This window comes from Panthera uncia, assembly GCF_023721935.1.
Source record: "Panthera uncia isolate 11264 chromosome B2 unlocalized genomic scaffold, Puncia_PCG_1.0 HiC_scaffold_24, whole genome shotgun sequence".
Classification (NCBI taxonomy): Eukaryota; Metazoa; Chordata; class Mammalia; order Carnivora; family Felidae; genus Panthera; species Panthera uncia.
This window is the reverse complement of record NW_026057580.1, coordinates 44,522,857-44,546,534: the sequence shown is the minus strand read 5'-3', so window position 1 is coordinate 44,546,534 and position 23,678 is coordinate 44,522,857. Positions and strand designations below refer to the sequence as shown.

Genomic DNA, 23,678 nt, shown 5'->3' with positions numbered 1-23,678 from the left:
GAGAGCTTCAGTTAGGTTGGAGGCGCCGCGGCGGGGGAGCGGCTCGGTTAGGTGGAAGTGAGGGGGAGTCTCCAGGCAGAGGTGAGCGGGGGCTCTTAGGCTTGGCGGCGAGAAGGGGACTTCCCAGTCCGTAGGGGCTCGGCCTGCCGACGGTCTAGTGGGCCAGCTAGCGGGTTGACCCACGGACCGTGCGCCGGACACACCCGCCCAGGCGCCTCCAGAGAGCCCGGAGGGTCTCGTGCCCCTGGGCATTCTGGTCCAGAGGCCTGGGGGGCGGTGCGGCGTGGCGGGAGGGGGGGTGGGGGGGGGGGAGAGGGTGAAACTAGGGGTTGAGAACCGGAAAAAGTGCGGCGACTTGGGGGCTGGGAGGAAAGCGGAACAAACCAGGGGTTGGTAATTGAATGAAGGGAAGGGGGATGCACTCAACTTTTTTAGAGTGGTCGCCGTTTGGACCTGTAAGTACTTTCAAAAAAAAGAGTTTAGAGTGGAAGAGAGCCAAAGCATAAGAGACTCTTAAAAGCTGAGAACAAACTGAGGGTTGATGGAGGGTGGGAAGGAGGGGAGGGTGGGTGGTGGGTATTGAGGAGGGCACCTTTTGGGATGAGCACTGGGTGTTGTATGGAAACCAATTTGACAATAAATTTCATATATTGAAAAAAAAAAAAAAAAGCGTTCGCACCCTCGTTGAACGTAGTTTTAGGACCGAAAACGCATTGAAGGGTGGAAGCATTTGATCTTTTTTCTTTTTAAAAGACTTTCTGGATTTAACAGGACTGGTTTACGCCCTTATGAATAATCATGATATACTACCGAATGGTCAGTTTTTAACAAAATATATTCTTGCTTGTGCAAGAGATTTGATCACTTTGGACCAAACTAAATTAGCTTGCTGAATACCAGCTTGTTCCAGTTGGACAAAAGCAAAAATTTTCTACCATTTCCTTTAACTTTTGTTCATTGAAGCATCGAAGGACAGTAAAGCAAATGAGACAGGACTGCTGTTCATCTCTGGGCTAATTGGAAATGGGACTGACTGGGGAAGTGAATAGTATATACACCTGAGGTTGGAAACCCGAAGTTGCACTTAAAACTGTAGTATCCCAGAGAAGGAAGTGCTAGTGGGCTCAGGGCCACTGTTTAAAATTAAAGGGAGAAAGAAGATGTTGCTACTGTCAGAGCTTAATTTAGAAGGGTGTCCTGGTCCTCTGTTAATGAAAATAGAAAAATCTACTGCAAGGTTTATTAAGAGGTCTGGGCAGTCTTGGAGAGGAAGCTGTTGCCCTTTGCTTTTCCTTTGGGAGTATGTCTCTGGTGTGGGAGGAATAACAAAAGAACCACACAGATTTTCCAGATATTTTGGATACGTAGTCCCAGTCCATTTGACATTGTGACCTTAGGCCTCAGTCTGTCACCAGCTACCCTTGTCTGTTTATGTTATTTAACTGAGGCCCAGACTTAAGTTTCTCCGTTTATGAAATGAGATAGTCTTTGAACTTGTAGAATTCTATGAATCTATGTGTGGAATCTTCATTTTAGTTGAGAGTGGACCATTTAAAATTTTCCCTGGGTCCAGGAATAGTCCTGGCGACAAAACGAGAGAGGAGTTGAAGGGACAGTCTGCTGCTATCTGCCCTCGAGTGGATGATACAATTTGGGGAGGATCTTCTAGGTAATGCCTATCACCAGGACTTATTCTGCCATTCTTTCTCAAACCTTCTTTGTGGGCATTCAGAATGAGGCAGACCTCTTAGTTTATGGTGGCAGCTTTTAAAGCAAATGGTCCTTGTAACATTTCTCATGCCTGAAAAATATTCCTTAATTTTGTAGACATGGATTTAGATGCTATTACAGAATACTCCGCATTACATCCCAAGCCCAGTGGACTCATTCTTCAATATGGGACTGCTGGCTTTCGAACGAAAGCAGAACATCTCGATCATGTCATGTTTCGCATGGGATTATTAGCTGTCCTGAGGTCAAAACAGACAAAATCTACAATAGGGGTCATGGTAACAGCATCACATAATCCTGAGGTAATGCTTTTCGTGCTCCGATAAAGCAAATCTTTGTTTACAAGAACACATCTTAGTGTCTGAGCAGTTTGACCAAAAGTACAAATTAATTCTAGGAATGTTTGTGCTCCTTATGTGCCTTTGGGTTTGAAATGGCTTTTTCTTAATGAGTGGTCATTTAGCTCATGACTCCATAGAGGGTGTAGAGAGAATTAAATGAGACTCATTTCTTGGACTGTGTTCATATTAGAGAAATAACAGAATGTTCTTCCAAGTTAGTTGTATTGAGACAGTATCAGTAACAAAAAGTGTTACTTCTGTTAATGTAGTAGAGAGTAGAGAGATTGGAGGCAAGATGGGGAAGGGCAAACATTTGAAAAGATTCATTCAGAATGTCTTGAATGTATTTAAGACTGGTTTTCTGTAGTTAGGGAATAGCTTCCTGTTCTGAATGAACAGCCAAACTGGTGGCTCCAGATACAAAAGTGAGCTTTGGGCAGGTTATTGATGAGGTCTAATGGTTGTAGGGTTACGACAATTAAATTTTTTTCTCAAAGTACTCCTTTTGACATAGTCTAACTCTTCTGTATTGCCCATAGCCCACTAATACATGGTTTAAATAATATGCTTCTGTTTGGTGGCAAGGGCCTGAGATTTTTGCCTTTGTAGATAAATTTGCACCAAGTTTAAGTAGGTCTGTGAAGGATTATAACCTCCTCTTCCCTCCACACAAGAGGACACTGCTTGTCCAACTTGTAAACGTGGATCACTAGAAATGCATGTCTGAATGTCTAAATCACCATAATTGATTGACTTACGGGCTGAAGCCTATATTTATTGCTACTTCCAGAAGTACTTCTTAATACTGAGTTGTCTCCTTCAGTTGACAATCATTCTGAACTACAGTTTATTTCTTCCCAGAAATTTGAGCAGAACGGAATGGGGAGTCTGTTTTCAGCTTCTGTTACCCACCGGTTGACATATTGGCCAGTATGTTCTTAGAGTACAGAGTCATAGTGGGGAGGAGCTCTCACTGCCCTCATTCTGCTCCATTTGCACCATGGTCATGTAATTGATGGTGAATGCACAGATGACAGCCTTTTAAAAAAGCTAGTGTAGCATAGTGGCTGTGGGCTTAAAACTAATATGGACTTGGTATTTTAATAGCAGCACTGACACTTATTAGCTATATGAACATAAGCAGATTTCTTGATTTGAATCCATTTTCTCAAAGTAAGACTGGAATAATAATAGGATTATTATTATTATAAGTATTATAAAATACTTAGTCCAGTGCCTGGTATTCTGTACTGGTCACTGGTGAAGTCGTTCAGCCATCAGTGTCTTTTTTAGGGGAAAACAGCTTGAGTTTACTTCCTCAACTCACCCTTGTGAATGCTCGTAGATGGCTTATTGTTTGTTTTTCTTTTAAGGAAGACAATGGGGTAAAATTGGTTGATCCTTTGGGTGAAATGTTGGCACCATCCTGGGAGGAACATGCTACCTGTTTGGCAAATGCTGAGGAACAAGATATGCCGAGAGTGTTGATGGACATCAGTGTGAAAGCAGCTGTGAATCTGCAACAAGATGCCTTCATAGTGATTGGTAGAGATACCAGGTGACCATCAGAGTTACTGGTGAAAGCAGCTTTGGGGACTCCACATAAGTGATTACATTAATGTTAGTGCCCATGATAAACTGAAAGAAGGAAGTAAAGTGGAACTGCCCTAAGAGGCTCCTCCACCTACCTGGCCTTTTTTTAGTAGGATGTAGGAGCTAAGTCTCTCTGTGCATCTTGGGTTTTGGAGTCTGAACCCCAACTCTGACACTATATAATTGAATAGGTTATTTAACCTTTTAGAGCTTCCATGTGCCCGTCTATAAAATGTTGATGATAAAGCCTAACACAGGATTTTTGTGAGAATTACATGACATAATGTATACAAAATACCTATTTCCTGACACGAGAGAAGTACTTAACAAATGCCTCCCGCCCCTTTATTTCTATAGGTTTATTTTCTCCTGTAGAGTAAGAACACATTATAATATTTTTAGAGATTTACCTTATAATCTACATAATTGTTGGTTCATATATTTATATCGTTTTTGCATGCTGGAGTTCACTGGAAACATTAACAATTTATTTCTACATACAGTATCCCCCAGTCCCCCATCTGCGAGGGATACATTCCAGGACCTCCAGTGGATGCCTGAAACCATGGATAGTACCAAATTCCATATATACCATGTTTTTCCCTGTACATCCATAATTATGATAAAGATGAATTTATAAGTTAAACGCAGTAGGAGATCAAAATGAATAATAAAGTAGAACAGTTACAGCAACATACTGTAATAAAAGTTATGTGGATGTAGTCTTTCTGACTCTCAAAATATGTTAGTGTACTGTACTCTTTTCTTTCTTGTGATGCTATGTGATGATAAAATGCCCATGTGAGAGAGGATGTGAGGTGAATCATGTAGGCCCTGTGACATAGTGTTAGGCTACTGTTGACCTGATGATAAGTTAGAAGGAGGGTCATCTGCTTCTGGACTGCAGTTGACCCCAGATAACTGAAACCATGGCAAGCGAAACCATGGACAAGAGGGGACTATTTGTCATAATTGGCAGCTTTTGCTGTCCTTTACAAAAACATATTTTTGTAAAATGTTAGATTAAAAGTGTACTTTGAAACAGAAGCATTCTCTTTTATATAAATCTTGTTTTGCCAGAGATTCTTTCTAAAGGAAATTTCCAGTCAGTGTCCTCATGGCTTAGACTGGTGTTTTATCCTTAATGTGTTACCAGCGAGACTTCCAAATACCATTGATTGTGGATTTATAGGTATCAGAAATAGCCTAGTGATTTATGTTCTGAAACAAATAATTATCCCCCAGGAAAGCCTTCCCCCATGTAATTGCTTCTTACCAATTAACTAGTTTACATGATGTATAACATTATTTTTTTACAAGGCAGTTATATAATTATTTTCAGATTGATAATTTGTTCCGACTTTTCCAAATGAAAAAAAGGTTGCATATCCTTGGTGGTTTACTCCCCTGTACTGCATAATGCACACTGTTTGCATTCAGTATTTATTGCTACTGTTCCTAGGTAATGTACATGTTGTTACAGTCAAACTTGACCACGTATTTGGGGATGGTGTAATCAGTGTATTTTTATATCTGTTTTCTAAATTTGTTTAAAAACCAAACTCTTCTGAGAAATGTATTGTGAAAGGCTGCTGGAAAATGCTTATACTTTGCCTATATCCTCTTTCCAGTGTTTTCAGACTTGACAGGTTTCTTATTATTCTGAAATATGTAGCACATAATTTCTGTATTTGCTTTCAGAATTTAGCAACTCTTGGTTTCAGGATGGGATGTGTTATTTTCTTCCTTTTCTTTTCTAGGTCCACCAGTGAGAAACTCTCACAGTCTGTAATAGATGGTGTAACTGTTTTAGAAGGTCAATTTCATGGTATGTAGCTATCTTGAGCTGTGAATTAAGTTAATCTTAGAAAAAAAGTTTTAAAAAGTTGTAAAAGTAGTAACATTTTAGAAAAGTTTGAAAACGTGGATAAAAAAAGGTTTTGAAAAATGAACTCCTAGGTATTAAATACTAGTTTTTTAAATTTAGAAAATTCAATAATTTTTTTTCTTGGTGTGCATATTTTGGTTTACCTATAGGAGATTATATGTAAGAAATACTGATCTTAACTTCCTTTACTTTAGTAAATTTTCTGGTATGAAAACCTTTGAAGTTACTTAAAGATGTTCATTCTGGGGAGCTTCTGTCAGTATTCCCTAATAGCCGATCACATGTGGAATCAGCCGTTACATATCAAATCATGATGCAAAGTCGCTTTGGCCTACTTATCATGATTTAAGTTTTGACAGGTAGTTTTTCCTATAGAATTACATGCAGTACAATGGAGGCTTGAATCCTCTTCTCACATCATCTACCATGCATGCCCCTTGTGAATGCAGGGACTCCATTGTGCTTGGAGGTGAATTTCCCTAGTGTCTCCCTACTTTCTTATTTAAAAATATCTTCTCTTGACCTTTTCAACCTCCTTTCCAGCCCCTGTGTGCTCGTTTCTTCAGAGTAATTCCAAGAGCTTGCCTTGGCTTACTTCTCTGCTTTTCTAGTCATTACTTATCCCACTGCAGGGAAAGTCTCCATCCTGGCCCCTTCAGTGAAATGTCTCTCTCAACACTCATCTGAATTCTAATTGCCAGATTCAGTGGCTGTTAAAAAGTGGGAATTCTTGGGATGCCTGGGTGGCTCAGTCGGTTGGGCATCTGACTTTGGTTCAGATGATCTTGCGGTTCGTGGTTTTGAGCCCCTCTTCGGCCTCTGTGCTGGCAGCTCAGACCCTGGAGCCTGCTTCGGATTCTGTGTCTCCCTGTCCCTCTGCCCCTCCCCCACTCGCTCGCTCTCTCTTTCTCTCTCTCTCAAAAATAAATATTAAAAAAAAAATTTATAAAGTGGGGATTCTTAGCCTGGGGCCCAGGGTTTCCTGGGAAGTGTTTGGTTAAGCTGCAGGGATCTGGTGACAGAGTGTTCTTGCTAGTGTGCAGAGTGTTACCTGTATGTGCACTCTTTTAGGTAGAGGATTCTTTGCTTTTGTCAGATAGATGCTCAAAGGGATCTGTGACCTAAAAATTATTTCCAGAATTTATATTTTGAAGTTTTTATTTTAGTTGCTGTCTTGATAGCTCTCCACACTGTGACCTCCTCCTTTCTTTCTTTAAGATTCTACTTCCTTGGCCACTGTCCCTTATTGGTCTTCCATTTGGGCCCTTTCTCTCAATTTGGGCATTGCATATTTCTTTCGTTCTGCTTGCTGAATGATCATCTTTACTGCCATAGCTCCAGCTGTGTGAAGCTTAATTCTTCACTTGTTAGTTCAAACATTTTTGATTGTGTGCTATGTACAATTCTCCAGTAGTCTGTTTCATGCCAATCACAGCTTATCGTCAGAACCCCATTTTGCATCACGATGTGTGCATACGTACTTGTGTGTATAAGTGACACAAAAGCATCAATAAATAATACCTATACTGCACGACATGCATTCACCTGTGTTATTTAAAAAAAACACAAAAATGTTGGTTGTATCTCACTAAGTGGGTTCCATGAGCCCTGACAGTCTCAGGTCTGCAGTGGTCTGCCCTTACCCCAGATTCATCCTGCCTGAAACTATTGTTTGTACCATTCTCAGAATGGTTCACTTTTTCAGCACTGTCATTCTAGCTGTATAATACTTTTCTAATGTTTTAGTATAGAAAAATTTGAGAGTAATTAAAAAAAAAATTTTTTTTTTACCTTTCCCTCATTTCTGTCTTCAGCTTAGTGAAAGGTTAATGTAGCTGCTGCTTAGAGAGAATGGGGGAAGCTGGTAGAAGATAAGGTTGAGGAGGGAAGCAGGGGCCCTGTCCTTTCAAGCCGTGTAGGTTGCGGTAAAGATTTGGGTTTTATTCCAAATGCACTGGAACTCCATTGAAGGATTTTGTGCGTAGGAATATGATCACGTTTCCATTTTAAGTCAGTCACTCTGGCTTTTATGTACAGAGAGACAGGAAGGTTGTAAGAAAGAAAAAGAGACTACTGTAGTTCATGTAAGAGGGATGATTGTGAGAGAAGTGGAGAAATTTGAAGTTAGTATTAACTTCAAAGATTTTATGATACATAATGAGCTAGAGCTGTGAAGAATGGCTTGTAGGTTTCTGGGTTGATCAGTAGACTAGAAGAGTAACTACATAAGAGTCATTGTTTCTTGATTAACTGTATATAATAGTCATTTGTTAAATGTTTATTTGGTCGTTTTGATATTGGTCACGAAATCCTTTTGTTCCATCTTTTGGTAAGTCTTTTGAAATAATCGTTTTCCTCTCCTTATACCCCTCTGTTAAGCTAGGTTAAGCGCTGATCCACTTTTTTGAGCTCCTACACCTCTTTCCACCTGATCCTTACGTTAGAGCCATGGGTGCCTTCATGAAATACCATTTCCATTGTAGAACTGCAGGGTTCAGTAACTTTTAAATGATCTTTTGCCTCTAGTCTAAACTTTGTGCTTGACTTTGAAGATCTGTGTTGGATTTAGTTACAGAATATTCACTGGATACTAGTCCATCTCTGTTATTTTTTCTGTTTCTTGTTCTTGGTACTTTTCTTGTGTGTTTAGCTATTTTTGACTATAAGCTGTTTGTTTTTCTTGGAAAATTATCTGTGGGACATTTTTGAGGTGTATGGTAAGGCATATTTCTCTGGCAGAGTTTAGTTATTGCCTTTGCTGGGTGCCTGGGGGTGCGACTTGGCTGGTGGATGACAAGGTTCTTTGATGACAGAGTTCTTCTGGACCTCTGTGGTTACGTGAATTGGGGCTGGAAACCTGTGGGAGGCCTGTGCTTCTGGTGACAGCTCTTCAGGGATGGGATATTTCCTGCTCTGCTTGGTGTCAAGACCACTCTTCTGGGAGTGGGTACTTGGGGCTGATTCACTTCGGACTCACCCTTGTTCTGAAGAGTAGTCCTTTGAGGCTTCAACTTCATGAGGGCCTGGCCTTCTATTGGGTGTCCTTCCTTTTTTTTTTTTTTAAACCTTTATTATTGAGAGACAGAGAGAGACAGAGAGACAGAGCATGAGCAGGGGAGGGGCAGAGAGAGGAGGAGACACAGAATCCAAAGCAGGCTCCAGGCTCTGAGCTGTCAGCACAGAGCCCGATGTGGGGCTCGAACTCACAAACCGTGAGATCATGACCTGAGCCGAAGTCTGACGTTCAGTCAACTGAGCCACCCAGGCACCCAGTGTCCTTCTTATCTTAGGTCAACATGGACTTGTTTGTACTGGAAGCAGTAAGTTAATTTCTGGTTTAGAGGAATGACCTTAAAGCAAAACTGACTTCCCATAGTTGAAATCTTGGAGTTCTTCCCTTCATAGAGATTTTGGCCTAATTTCCGCTTTAACTCATTGGCACAGCAATGCTTTTTAAAAGGAGATTTTTCTTTTATCTGGCATTTTTGGTGGTTTTTGGGAGGGTTCATCTGAATTACATAGTTTGCAGTATTATTCGAACTAGAACTCAATTATTATTTTTCTATATTCTATTTTTGTTACCTGTCCATATTAAATGATTTTTTTATTAATAGTAGTCATTCATATTTCTTTTAGAATTGAGTATGTGCCCACTGTGTGGGGTTCCCCCCCCCCCAACATTACCAAACAACCAATTTAATTCTCTGACATTATCTACTTAGAAGTAGGGTCAGATCCCACAGGTTAAGGGTACAGTGCCACAGGACTCCGCATGCCCCCTCTTTAGATGCCAGTCACCTGGGCTTTTGACAGCCCCCTTCTTTGTTTTATTAATTTGCTAGAGTGCTCACAGAACTCAAGAGAAAAATTTTACTTACCAGATTACTGGTTTCTTATAAAGGGTATAACTCAGGAACAGCCAGATGGATGAGATACGGCAAGGTATGTGGGAAGGGGCACGGAACTTCCATGCTCTGGCCAACCACTCTCCCCAGTCTCCACATGTTTCACCAACCCAAAAGCTTGTCCTTTTGGGTTTTTAATGGAGGCTTCATTACATGGGTACAATCAGTTAAGGGATTGACTGTTGATATTTGAATGCAATCTAGCCCCTCTTTTCTGCTCTGCCTGGATTGGCAAGGGGGACCAGGAATATGGGAGAGGTCTGAAAGTTCCAGCTCTCTAATCACATGGTTGGTTCCCCTGGCAACCAGCCCCAGCTTTGGGTTCCCTTGGAGCCTTCCTTGTCTCATTAGCATAACAAAAGACAATTTCTACTCTCTTCACTTAGGAAGTTCATGGGTTTAGAAGCCCTTCTTAGAATGGAGACAAAGACCAAATCTCCAATTTTTTTTTAAGTTTATTTATTTTTGAGACAGAGCCCACACGCACGCGCACACACACACACACACACACACACACACGTGTGTGTGTGTGTGTGTGTGTGTGTGTGTGTTTAGAGGGAGGGTGGTGTGTGGGGAGGGCCAGAGAGAGAAAGGGAGAGACAGCTTCTCAACCAGGCTCTGGCTATTGGTGTGGAGCCCCACTCGATCCCAGAAACCATGAGATCATGACCTGAGCTGAAATCAAGAGTCGGGTGCTCAACGATCTGAGCCACCCAGGCACCCCTGTTTCTTATAAATCACAGTATCATAATGTGACAGGCAGTTGTAATAACTTCAGTGGATATATTTATGCATATTTCTGGATAGTTTGAAAGTGTTTTTGTGTCCTCTGAGATGTTTTTATTTTGAAGATTTGTTGCTCTCAAATTCATATGGTATGAATCCATTTAAACATTTTTTTCTTTATTAAGAAATGTGGTGAATTGCTTTTTGTATTTCTATGACAGATTACGGCTTGGTAACAACGCCCCAGCTGCACTACATGGTATACTGTCGAAATACCAGTGGCCAATATGGAGAGGCAACCCTAGAAGGTTACTACCAGAAACTCTCTAAGGCCTTTATGGAACTTACCAAACAGGTAAAAATCTCGTGAACATGGTTAGAGTTTAAGCAAATGAATAAAATAAGATCAATTCAACAATTTATCTTAAGTAGATAGCTCATCACTCCTCCTTTTTCCAAAAATGCAGTGTATTTCCTTTTCTTTTCTAGGGCTCCACAAGGCTTGGCCCTTGTGTCCTGCTGTCTATTGGCATTTACTTGGCGAGGCACGTAGTACACGTAGTACATTCTGAGATCACGGTGGGGGAAAACCTGGTGGGGTTCTTAAGGTTACAGAAGTATTTATTCAGATGAATTTGCTCTTAAGGTTAATGTTAGATGCTGTTGGCATCATACTTGAGGTGTCTGCTGTTGAAAAAGATTTTTCTCCTGTGTAGATTAGCTGCTTAAACCTTGATGGGGTTTGCGGGGTGTAATTTGATCAACAAATATTGAATGTATGTTAACCAAAACAGAGCCCTTGTTCTTAAAGAATTTTTATTCTGAAGTGAGGGTGGGCCAGAGAGGAGACTGACAAAAAAACCCATACATGCCCAGTGGTGTTATGTGCTGTGAAGGGAATGGCAGGCATCATTCTGCTCATCCATCTGTATACTCATTCCCACATTTGAATGCCTGTCATGTAATATAGGCTGTAGTATTATTTTGAAGGGTCCCTGCTTAATTGAGGCTAAATTCTAGTAAAGCTCCATTTCCATAAGGTATTCAGTCAATGAAACTGTTCTAGTGTCAGTTTCCAAAAAGTTTTAAAGGCCTTTAAATTTCACTTTGGTTTTCTGCAATTTTCATCGGAATATGTATACCCTTTTGTTTCCCAGGGTAAAATAGATGAGTTAACTGAAATAATAGAAGATGTTTACATATACCTATATGTGCTATATGTTTCGCTTTTTTGTAACTTGAAATTTTTCTTCCATATGTCTTTTCCTTTTAAGACTTTGTGCAGCGAAGATGAATATAGATCACTTAAGGTTGACTGTGCAAATGGCATAGGAGCCCTGAAGCTGAAAGAAATGGAACACTACGTTTCCCAGGGGCTGTCAGTTCAGCTCTTCAATGACGGCACCAAAGGGAAACTCAATCATTTATGTGGGGCTGACTTTGTGAAAAGTCATCAGAAACCTCCACAGGGTATGTAGAAAATGTGTTTTTAGAGTTCTTTGAAACCAATCTTACTTAAGAGACAGAGGTGGCCAAGTGAGTTGAGTCATGCTGCTTGTCCTGGCTCACCGCTTTAGACATCTGGACACTTTTCTTACTGTCCGTGCCATTCGAAACATGGTCTATGCCCTTTGCCTATGAGTTACACGACTCCTACAGTGTGTAGGCAATGTCTGGGGGAAGGGCGGGGGGGAATCAAAATCAGGAATTGGTGTTTTAAAGCAGTAGTTCTCAAACTTCAGTATGCGTGAGAATCATCTGAAGGGCTTGTTAGCGCACAGATTCCTGGGCTCTACTCTAGAGTTTCTGATTCTATAGGTTTGGGTAGAATTAGGATAGGAAAAAAATTTGTCTTTCTGTCAAGCACCCAGCCTTTGTTAATGTTGCTGGTCTGGGGACCACACTTTGAGAATCCTTGATCTAAAGGATAGCAATAGTGACTAGCATTTTTCACCTTACCTGAGTTAGACACACTATGGAAAGGGAATGCAACTTGGCTTAATTATAACTGTCTGCAAAATCTGTTTTCTCCAGTTGGTATATTAGGAGGAAGACTGTAGTTGTACTAAGAGGTGGTCTATGTTTAGCTGCGTTGTAAATCCTGAATTGTTAGCGGGTGGGCCAAACTTGGCTTACGGATGTATTTTGTTTGGTCTGCTGTGTGTGTGTGTGTGTATTGCATTACTTGTCGCCATTTAAACATTTCATGATTTTACTTAAATATTAGGAATGCTGGCTTCTCTTTACCGATGTCAGAAAATGTCCATTTTCATGTGGCAATAATTGGCTGCCATAGAGCGGCTCCTGCCAACTTCAGACAGGACATGCATTCTTCAGAACTCCACAGACCTCATCCAGTTGCCTCTCTCCTGTACGTTATTCTGCCTCACTGTAGTACACATTTACATTTTTAGTTCGTCAGCTAGTTTGAACTCCTTTTTGTTGAATTGCTTGTTTTTGTTGAATTGACAGTTTGGTTCTAGATCCTGCATCTGTCCATCCATCTAAATACTGAGCTCTTCTCTCCCTTGCTCTAAGCACGGGTGGTGAGAACAAAGGCAAGAGAAATGTAGCTGAAAGTAAATCTTACAGCTTGCAGCGCACTGATAAAAACCTCAGACATGCAGAGTGTGACATACCTCAAGGGACTTATGGCTGCCTTAATGTTGATGTTTTATTAGAGACTAAAAGCAACCTTATCTTGACAATAGCCAGATCTCTGTCAACCTCGCTTTTAGCATATAGAAATGTCTTAGAAACTTATGTTATCTCTATCCCCCGCCAACCTTAAAAGTATATAATCAGTCACTTCTCACAGTCCGAGCGCAGCTCTTTCTGCCTGTGGGTCCTGTCCCCTGCTATAAGAAAATCACCTTTTCGCACCGTAAAATGCCTTAAGAATTCTTTCTTGACTGTTGTGCTTGGCGGCCCTGCACCACGGGGCTACAGAAAGAACAAAACCATAGGCCCTCACTTTTCCTGAAGCATGTGTTATGCCTTGTAGTCAACCTTATATTCATATTCCTCATGAAAGCCTCATGTTGGATTGTCCACCTGCTGCTCTCATGGCTAAGGAACAGCAAAATCTTCTAAGTTTGATCTTACAGTTGCTGAGGTTTTAATAACCCTATGCAAATTACACTGGCCATGTATCTCTCACAGGTTACAATTCTTCCCTCTAACTTACCAATGTTTCTTGTTACTGATGGTGTGAACAAATAAAAATCACTTCTACCAGAGTTGAAGCACATAACTCATCTGTTGATTATTTTTTATATCTAAAGGGCATCACAGTTCTAGGTAAATTGCATTCACAAATAGTCTGTAGCTTTCACCAAACTATGGGAACTTTCCTTACCAAACCAACTGGTTTATAAAACGGAATTTTACTTTATTTTATATTTTTTAAATCTTTATTTTTGAGAGCGAGAGTGCAAGCAGGGGAGGGGTAGAGAGAGGGAGATAACAGAATTCAAATAGAATCCAGGCTCTGAGCTGTCAGCACAGTGCCTGAGGCGGGGCTCGAACTCACACACTGTGAGATCTTGGCCTGAGCTGAAGTCAGACGCTTAACTGAGTGAGCCACCCAGGTGCCTCTGGAATTTTATTTTAATATTATATCAAGTTTCAGCATAGAATTCTCCTTTTCCAGTTAGCTATGAAAGAATTTACCCTGTAAAAACTGCCAGTAAACCTGTATACTATTTAAAAATTAATTGGGGCGCCTGGGTGGCTTGGTCGGTTAAGCGTCCGACTTCGGCTCAGGTCATGATCTCACGGTCCATGAGTTCAAGCCCCGCGTCGGGCTCTGTGCTGACAGCTCAGAGCCTGGAGCCTGTTTCAAATTCTGTGTCTCCCTCTCTCTCTGCTCCTCCCCTGTTCATGCTCTGTCTCTCTCTGTCTCAAAAATAAATAAACGTCAAACAAAAAAAAAATAAAAAATAAAAATAAAAATTAAGACATTGGTTTTTATTTGGAAGGATAATTTTAAGTACCTCTTGAAAAGTGATATGTGGAACACATAAGGCCAGTTGTGATCATACTTTAGTGAAATATTTTTCCCTTGTAATTAATGTAAGAGAAAAAACTTTTTATATTGAGTTTTATCCCTATTTCTGTGACTGAAATGCATTTTAAAATTCTGTGTGCTAGGAATGGAAATGAAGTCTAATGAAAGATGCTGTTCCTTTGATGGAGATGCAGACAGAATCGTTTATCACTACCTCGATGTAGATGGTCACTTTCATCTCATAGATGGAGACAAGATAGCAACACTGATTAGCAGTTTCCTTAAAGAGCTCTTGTTGGAGGTATGGTGGGATGATTGACTGACTGCTCTTTAAAACAAGACTCACTGGTGACTAACATGTCTCAAAGGCACAATTTATACAAAGTTCCTTACATCTGTGGCCAGAAAATACAAGACGACACATGGTAATTTTAGTCATTTCACCATGGGGCACGGGTTTTCGAACCTGAAAGTAGTGCTCTTTTCTTCCTTATACTGGCAGAGTTTTATGATTCGAAGCTTTATGAAGATTTTGGTGTCTTCACAACTGACGCTTTAGTGAGCGTTCCATCATCACTCCCAAAGCTTTAAACAGAAGATTGCATCCTCTGAGAGATGTATTTACTATGTTATAATGTGGTTAGTAATGCGAGAGAGGTTTATTCTCCTTTGCTCTTTTGGAAACCTTAGGCCAGCTTTTAGTATAGCATGTAATGGGAAGTAGTTATTATAATGTGGAAAAAGCTATACTTTAAAAGAGTTCAGTAACTACTTTTATTTAAAATACTAGAGAGGTCAGGAAATCACAAGCTTCTTTTGGAAGGAATCCTTGTAGAATTTAAATAATGCTTGGGGGATGGGTATTGAGGAGGGCACCTTTTGGGATGAGCACTGGGTGTTGTATGGAAACCAATTTGACAATAAATTTCATATGTTGGAAAAAAATAAATAATGCTTAAAAGTATTTTAGCTTTTTTTTCTGGCATACATGTAAATTTTCATTTTAGGCATTTATTGCATAAACTGGTAATTTTGGCATCCTTTAGAACTCTCATTATATGTTTGCTTTTGTAGTTAGTGTTTTTACTTTTGATGGCAAGGCAGTTATCATTGTTTTTATCTAGATTGGAGAAAGTTTGAATATTGGTGTTGTACAAACTGCGTATGCAAATGGAAGTTCAACACGGTATCTTGAAGAAGTTATGAAGGTACTGAACCATTTCCATTTTCTGGTAGCTTCTTAATAATTCTATCTTAAGATATTTCTGTGAGGAAAACAGTGTGGTCATACAAGTGAACAGCTCACAGTACATGAAGCTGAGCTGTTGTCCATTTAAGGCTAAGATATTAAGATATGGGGAAAAAATTGTCCCTGGTGCAAAAAGGGAAAGAGACTCCCCCACCCCCCACCCCTTTTCTTATGAATGTAAATGTTTTAAAAGGCTAAGCAAATTTTATAGTTCAGGAATGTTTTCCCTAAGGGTCTAGAATCCCCTCATTGAAATGTAAACTTCCGGGGAAAATAGCATCCTGTCTCCCAGGCTCCTGAGAGTTTTAAGTTAGTTACAGCTTGGAATCAGCCACATATATTTACTTGTTACCGAGATATGAGAAGATTTACTATTCTTTTGGTAAGGACTAAACACCGATTGCCACCACAATTATCAGGTAAATTTAAAATAAGTGGTCCTGTAAAGTCTTCTTGAGAAGCAGGCCTATTCAGTAGACATAGGGACTATTGCTTTGGGATTTCACAGGCGGGGAGAGAGACTCGGCTACTCTTAATACAACAAGGAAAAGTGGAGACTTAATCCAACAAGGAAAAGTGGGAGAGGGGGTTGGTGGATGGAACATTACTAAGGAATCTTCAGGAGTCAGGATTCCGACTGAACATACCTTACAGGACTCCTGTTGAAGACAGGCCGGGGTGGTTAGATACTACCTGGGGTATGGTATGGGGTGAGGACTTCGATCAGTTATGGAGGGTAGGAGATTCTTGCTGAGACTGGACTCTTCCAGACATGCAAGGATAGGACCTCTTTGGGATCACAGGAAAAGTTTGTTCAGGGATAGAATCTGTTACTAGTTACCTTCAGCTGTATTATAAAAGGGTGAGATTGCTGTCTGTAGTTCTTAACAGATTTCCTGTGGTGTGCATCACAGTCTAGCTTGAGGTGTGTTCAGTAATCAAAACTGTTTTCTTACTCTTCTATAGGCAAGTTTTCTGGGTTGTTAGAGGAGGTTTTGTATCTGATTTTTTTCCCCCAACATCCCCCAGATAACTGACCATCCTCTGTACCCCATCACCTGCTCTAAGAGTTGGAGGGTCCATGGCCAAAATTATGTCTGTTTGCCTTTACTCTTTCTCACTAGCTAGTGTATTTTCCAACTTGTGTGCATTCCTTTTCAAATTCCTGCATTTTACTAGTTTTTGTTGCTTTTCCACTCTTTTTAAAGCAGGGGTAGCAAAGTCCAATTCTTGTAGAATCTGGATAAGTGAAGACAAAAAGTACAGCAGGTGCATAAGGACTAGGAAGAGTGTGCCCAGACAGGCCAGCTGCTGTCACATTTAGTAGGATTCTTCAAGAAAAGCTGAAAATCTAAGTTTTTATGTGACTCTCCTTCCTACTACTTTTTAAGTCTTGACAGCTGATTAAAAATTTAAAAGAAATAGGTAGGCAAAATAAAACACATCTGGAAGCTGCTAGTTTGCGACATGATTTAAATATAAAGTTGCAGTAAACACACTCAAGGAACTCCATTGGTGCCCAGTTGCCCACCATTTATCAGGGATTCTCAGTATTTGGGTTATCGTTTTAGTATTTCTTTTCTGTGTTAACATTTTTATAGGTAATATATACCCTGTTTAAGAAACAAATACATCAGAAACTGTTACTCATCAACCCATTCTCCTATGGATGAATTAAATATTTTTAGCTCTAACCTTTCTCGAGGTCTTCTAAATGCAATCAATGGCCAATCTTATTTTATCTTGATCTCTTTTGAGATTTGCCACTATCAGACTTATTAACCACTCTTCTCTCTCAGATCCATCCAAGGCTTAGGCTGCCCAGTGTTGCTAGTTCAACCATCGTAATTTCTTAATGGGATTAGTCCTAGAAACCTCCTAACCAATGTCTTTTAACCTTCTAAGCCACGGGTTAAGAAACTGACCTGCCACGTGTTTATGAATAGTTTTATTGGAACACAACCATGCTTATTTGTTTCTGTTATTTTCTGTGATTGCTTTCACACTGGTGGCAGAAGTGAGCAGTCGTGAAAGAAATACGGCTGTAAACTTTGAAATATTTATTATATGTCCTTTTATAGTAAAGCTTGCAGACCTCTGTAAACCATTCTCCACATTGTAGCTAATGGAGCTTTCTACACAATTAGATCATGTCACTCCCCCACTTATAATCTTTCAATATTTTATCCGGGGATGCTCCTCTTTCTCGCCTTGCTTTTTCCCTTGGTTGTGTATTTCTATAGTTGCCTTCTCTCTCCCATACTAACACTTACCACTTGGTATTTTAATTGCGTGTCTTCCTCACTAGATGGCTCCCGGTTTGTTCCCTGTTGTAGTCTTCGGAGAGTAGGTATATAATATGTATTTGCCCATTGAATAACTGCTATTGTGTTTCTTTAAATATGTGTCATAGGTACCTGTCTATTGTACTAAAACTGGTGTAAAACATTTACATCACAAGGCTCAAGAGTTTGACATTGGAGTTTATTTTGAAGCAAATGGGCATGGCACAGTAAGTTCTCCTTAGTTACAACCAGCTTTAGCTGGACTTTCTTTTTAATGATGGGAATTTTCTGAGTAGTAATACCTTATAATCGATTCCCACTTTGTTGAAATGATCAGTATGACAGTAGAGTAAGATTGGGTTTACTTAATATATTCTTATGTGTGTTGAAACTGGTTTTCTGGGGCGCCTGGGTGGCTCAGTCGGTTAAGCGGCCAACTTCGGCTCAGGTCATGATCTCGCAGTCCGTGAGTTCGAGCCCCGCGTCAGGCTCTGTGCTGACAGCTCAGAGCCTGGAGCCTGTTTCAGATTCTGTGTCTCCCTCCCTCTGACCCTCCCCCGTTCATGCTGTGTCTCTCTCTGTCTCAAAAATAAATAAATGTTAAAAAAAAAAAAACATTAAAAAAAAAAGAAACTGGTTTTCTTTTAGGTTGTTTATGATCTTTGAGTGTGAACAGATAATACAATTTGTTCCTACAGGTTTTGTTTTTTTGTTTTTGAGAGCACGAGCAGGGCAGGGGTAGAGGGAGAGAGAGAATCCCAAGCAGGCTCCATGCTCAGCGTGAAGTACAAAGTGGGGCACTGTGAGATCATGATCTGAGCCAATATCAGGAGTTGGATGCTTAACTGAGCCACCCAGGCACCCATTTTTAGTTTCTTAAAAAAAAAAAAAAAGAGAAAGAAAGCAGTTCTTAATTTTCTTACAAGCGGATTGTTTATCATTTAAAATCTTTTCTTTGAACTGGCCATAGGTAGTGAAAGTTCAGTAGCTGTGGTAAACTGAAAAGTGTTGGAATGCTTGAGAATTAAGTTATGAGCGACTAGAAATGAGTGTAAGTAGCAATAAGCATGTAAAATTTTTATGGTGCTTTTTGTAGGCAGAATATTTAAAGAATTTTTTGAGATATAGTTCACATACCTTAAAATTCACCATTTTGAAGTGTACTAAGTGGTTTTTAGTGTATTCATAAGGTTCCGACTTTTGTTTAAACGTTTTTATGCCACACCTCATTTCGTAAATAGATTGGAGGTAACCAACAGAAAATGTTACCTAGGTCAGATTTTCATTAATTCTGAACTGGCTTCTAGAGGCCTTGATCATAAGAAAAATAATAATTTCTCAGGAAATGCAGTTAAAATATAACTTCAGTGATCTAAGGCAGAGGTTGATAAATAATTTTAAAGGGCAGATAGTATTTTAGACTTTTGGCTCGTAAGGTCTCTGTTGCACCTGTCAGCTCTGCTGGTGTAGGATAAGGGAATGTGTATGGCTGTGTTCCAGCAGAAATAGTGACCAGAGTGTAGTCTAGTTTACCAGCAAACATGTCATTTCATCAAGTGCTGACTATAGTATTGAGCCACTCTGACGTAACTAAACTCATGGGCAAAAAAACATTTTAAAATGACAGGAATCTTGAGGAACATGATGTATATCATATACATGGTACTATTTGCCATAGTAAGTACAATGAACTCTTCTTTTATCTAGCTTATATCCTTTAAATTTTTACGACAAGAAAACTCTGCTAGTTGTGTTGAATTCTGTATTCTTTCAAGTAAAATGGATGCAGATAGGCTTAAAGAACTGGTTGCACAGAACTAATTGAGCTGGCAGAGGGGCAAACATAATATACTCATCATGTACATTTGCCTCTGTCAGAGTGGTATTTTCTTTGTAATCAGCTCTTTGTATTTTGATAACCAGTTCTTTAATTCATGAAGTATTTTTTTCCCCCAACTATTATCTTTTGGGTTCTGATGTGATCTTGTCAATTTCATACATTCTAAGGCTACCATTATTTTTCCCTTCAGTTTTTCCAGATTCATTCAGAGTTTCAAAAGTGGTTTAACTTGGATGACTGGGCACGAAGAGAATGTTTTACGACTGTGTGTTTATGCTTTCCTTGCAGGTACTGTTTAGTAAAGCTGCCGAAACAAAGATAAGACAACTCACAAAAGAATTAGAAGATGAGAAAAGGAAAGCTGCTGCTAAGATGCTTGAAAACGTTATTGACTTGTTCAACCAGGTCAGAGCTGGAGGGTGGTGGGCTCTTGGTTACTTTACCATTGTTCATAAGGTAGACAGAATAGTGTGTTGCATAAAAAAGTGGAAAAGTCCTGGCAGCTTCCTTGCCACAGTGGTATATACAGTTGAGATGGACACTGAAATGCAGTGACAGAACACTGATGTGCTTCCTTACCCCTGTATTTTATGATGAAAACTTGTAAGTATAATGAGTAGCTCGCATCTAGATTCAAAACTCTGCTACTGAGTCTATGTATATGTGTCAAATCAGTGAGATTGGAGTCTATACAGTATGGCAGAGGAAGCAAAGAGTAGGACCGGAAAAAGTGACAGAACTAGTATTTGAATATCTTGCACATAGTAAGGCACTTAACATACCTCAGTGTAATCCTTGCAGTAACCCAGGGAGAGGGGTTGTTATAATTCCCGTTTCGTAAATGAAGAAACAAAGGGCTTGGAGCTAGTTATTCAGTCTTAATTTTATAGATAAGGAGGAAGAGTAAAGGCAAGTTTCTCAAGAGCTAGTTTCAGTATTCTTTGTAGAACTCTTTGTGGTCTTTCCTTTTATTTCTCCACACTAGTTTAATAATCTGTGTGAGGGTGGGGAGGAAGCACAGGAATACTGTGATTTGTTTTCTAAGAGCATTCATATCCAAGGGTACACTTTCTTTCATTGTGTCTTGTAGGCAGCTGGTGATGCTATTTCTGATATGCTGGTGATTGAGGCAATCTTGACGCTGAAGGACTTGACTATACAACAGTGGGATGCTCTTTATATGGATCTTCCAAACAGACAGCTCAAAGTTAAGGTCTGAGCAATATTTTAAAATTACTTCTTTTCTGAAAATTAACTAAAATGTATTATCTCCAATCTCTATATGAAAAATATTCCGTGTCATGTTTCATCGTGTACATGTAGATATTATAGAAAATGCCTTATATCCTGTTTTCCCACATCTTAATCTTAACCAGTTGTTTGAGAAGTATTTAGTTTACCGACTTGAAAAGAAAAAAGTGATACATATTCTTTATAATAAAGATTTTATTGTGGAAAATTTAAAACAAATATAAATGTGGAGAGAACAAAAAAATTAAACCGCTGTGTTCTCAGTTTCTACAGATTTCAGCTATTGTCCTTCCCCATTCTCCATAGCCCCCATGTTATTTTGAAGCAATCCAGCTAGCCTATTATTGCAAGTGAAAATATTTCCTTTGAATTATTCTTGGGTCACGCAGAATTTCCTGGGGCTAGCTAGATGCTGAGAAGTAGGATCTTTGGGCTTAAATGGAGAGAAATTTTTTAAAGGCAGTTCATATAAATGCTCAATGATTTCTGTACAGCTTTATACCAGTGTACATACTCACCAACAGGATTTGTGAAAGACAATTAGAGGTAGTAAAGCCCGAGGTCACAGAAGTGGCTACTGATTGGCATATTTAGGAGATTTTTATCATGACCCTCTTACATAATAGGTTGCTGCTTTGTCAACAGTTTATAGAAATAGTTATTTGATCAGGGACTTAAGTCATACAGTCCTTCCTGGCCACTATTGTAGTGGTAACTGTAAGACTGTGGAAATGTTGCCTGTTTTTGCTAAAGGCAATCTTTAAAGCTACAACTGAAATTAATAATCCTGATTTTGGCAGAAATAAAAATTATAAAATTTTAATATAGTTGCACTCTGTGGTACAATAAGCTGAAATGTAGGTCTGTTACTGTTGAAATGGCCACAGTCTTTTGGTGGGAATTCTGTTGAACAGGTTAGGCTTATATAGTAACAGATATGAAATGCTTGTGCATAGGTTGCAGACAGGCAAGTTATTAGCACCACTGATGCTGAAAGACAAGTAGTTACACCTCCCGGACTACAGGAGGCAATCAATGACCTGGTGAAGAAATACAAGCTTTCCCGAGCTTTTGTCCGGCCTTCTGGTACGGAAGATGTAGTCCGAGTATATGCAGAAGCAGACTCGCAGGTAAGCTGGGATGGTTCTATTGAAAAAATGTGCGGTGAGAGTCTGATACCATGGGTAGTGGGGGTCGTAGTAGGAGAGAAAAGAAAACCATTTCAATAGTGTTGCGGTCTCACTGTGATAATTGTTTATGGAGATTTTTAGGTTCATATTAAGACTGTAAGAGTACTTTCATCAGTCGTTGAACAAAATTAGACCAACTTAGTTTATTTCCCCAAATATTTTTCTTTTTATTCCAGACTTCCTATTTCTAACCATGGTATGAATAATCAGTAGATACTTTGCCACGCGTTAGTCTTCTGTGGCCTGAAGTGGATGATCCTTTTTTTAAAAACTCCTTTAAAAACATAATCCTGTTGCTTTATGAAAACAACAGGCTTTGAGGTACATGTCTAACTGGTACCATCATCCAGGTTGATGGAAATTCATCTTTGTCTCTGGACTTTTGATTTGTTTTTCAAAATAATTTCCTTTAAACAGCCTTGCTCTGTGCCTCTGCTCTTTTCCTAACAGGGTCAAGACTTCACGGTCTCGATTTTTTAAACTTCGCCCTCTTCACACACTCTTTTACTCTTAAACCCTTGATCAGTGTTTGCACAGCTAAGGCAGTCTAGAGTGGGTTGAATAGGCACTCAGAAGGAGGCCCTTATAAGGGAGCTGGCAGCTTTTTGGCAGAAGCTTAGGCCATCCCAGAATATAGTGAATAGAAATTGCTGGTGGATGGGGAGAGGCCATCTGGGACTTAAATGGTTATTTACACTTAGGCCAATTGTGGCCGTACTTTTAAGGACTAGGTTTTATTGAATTTATTCAGAATTTTGGAATAACTAATTTTACAATTTGATTTGATTAACCAAGAACTCACCAGACTTGGAAGAATTTGAGTTTTCCATTTATTTAAGAATCTTGGAATTTGTTACTGAAAGGTGAAAAAACAAGAAAAATTTTCATTTGAGTATGCTAGTGAGACAAAAAGTTCTCTTCCCTTCCCTCAGAGTTGTAAGTTACCTGATAGATGCTGTCTTTCTCCTCTAATCTCCTTTTGTGTCATTTTCAGGAAAATGCGGATAGCCTTGCACGTGCAGTCAGCTTGGCAGTATTTCAGCTGGCTGGAGGAGTTGGAGAAACACCCTAACCAGGTTTCTGAAGATAATTTTTATATTCATGACAAACTGGATTTTTAAGAACTTTTTACAAAATAATGGTACTGCCACTAATGTGACAGGTTCAGACACATTTATAATCATGTTTACGATGCACCTTACTAGATTGTTTCTAGATCTGATTGTTTTTCTTAAACACTACCACAACTGTTATTTAGAAATAGGGAAACCTTTTACCTGTTAAAGTGAAACTTGAATCAAATTTCAGTCTCACTAATGTAAAGTGCTCGGGGCTTAATCATTACCTTTATAGTACATTCGGGGACAAATTCATGAGGGCTGCTGGAAAATTAAACCTTACTACCAACTCCTTGGAATGTCTTTTCCATTGCCGTTACCTAACCGTGATCGTTATTTTGCAGGATTCACCATTGTTGATACGGAGGGGGAGGGTGGAGAAGACTTGACACAACCAATTTTTCCACAGCAGAATTTAGAATGATTCTTCAGTGACTTACCTCGTCACGTAACATCACCAGGAGCTCAGAGTGTGACATGGAGGTTGTGCATCTCTACTCTGTACTCAGGTTGAGATGCTCGTGCTACATTTAGGAGGATGCATAGCCCAGG

At 39.6% G+C, this 23,678-nt stretch overlaps 1 protein-coding gene across 3 annotated transcripts; it reads left to right on the top strand.

The window, feature by feature from the left end:
* The first annotated feature begins 9 nt into the window (after positions 1-9).
* Positions 10-23,419, top strand: PGM3 (phosphoglucomutase 3). Of its 3 annotated transcripts, XM_049653953.1 has the most exons (13): positions 10-81; positions 1,828-2,033; positions 3,446-3,630; positions 5,426-5,493; positions 10,406-10,539; positions 11,459-11,654; positions 14,337-14,494; positions 15,318-15,401; positions 17,856-17,954; positions 19,856-19,972; positions 20,658-20,780; positions 21,775-21,948; positions 23,003-23,419. In XM_049653953.1, the coding sequence occupies exons 2-13, from the start codon at positions 1,830-1,832 to the stop codon at positions 23,078-23,080; spliced, it is 1,620 nt and encodes a 539-aa protein (XP_049509910.1). In that variant the 5' UTR covers positions 10-81; positions 1,828-1,829; the 3' UTR covers positions 23,081-23,419. The 3 variants fall into 3 exon arrangements, with proteins under 3 accessions (XP_049509910.1, XP_049509908.1, XP_049509909.1); XM_049653951.1 differs by lacking the exon at positions 23,003-23,419 and having other exon boundaries at positions 21,775-22,178; XM_049653952.1 differs by lacking the exons at positions 10-81; positions 23,003-23,419 and adding an exon at positions 314-455 and having other exon boundaries at positions 21,775-22,178.
* The last annotated feature ends 259 nt before the right edge of the window (positions 23,420-23,678 follow it).

What these genes read in the sequence shown, in the direction of transcription:
- PGM3 (XM_049653951.1), top strand. Translation starts at nt 1,830, where the DNA reads ATGGATTTAGATGCTATTACAGAATACTCCGCATTACATCCCAAGCCC. An exon ending in TTATGGAACTTACCAAACAG is followed by an intron (nt 10,540 to 11,458) that starts GTAAAAATCTCG and finishes TTTCCTTTTAAG; the next exon opens with ACTTTGTGCAGCGAAGATGA. An exon ending in ATCTTGAAGAAGTTATGAAG is followed by an intron (nt 15,402 to 17,855) that starts GTACTGAACCAT and finishes TATGTGTCATAG; the next exon opens with GTACCTGTCTATTGTACTAA.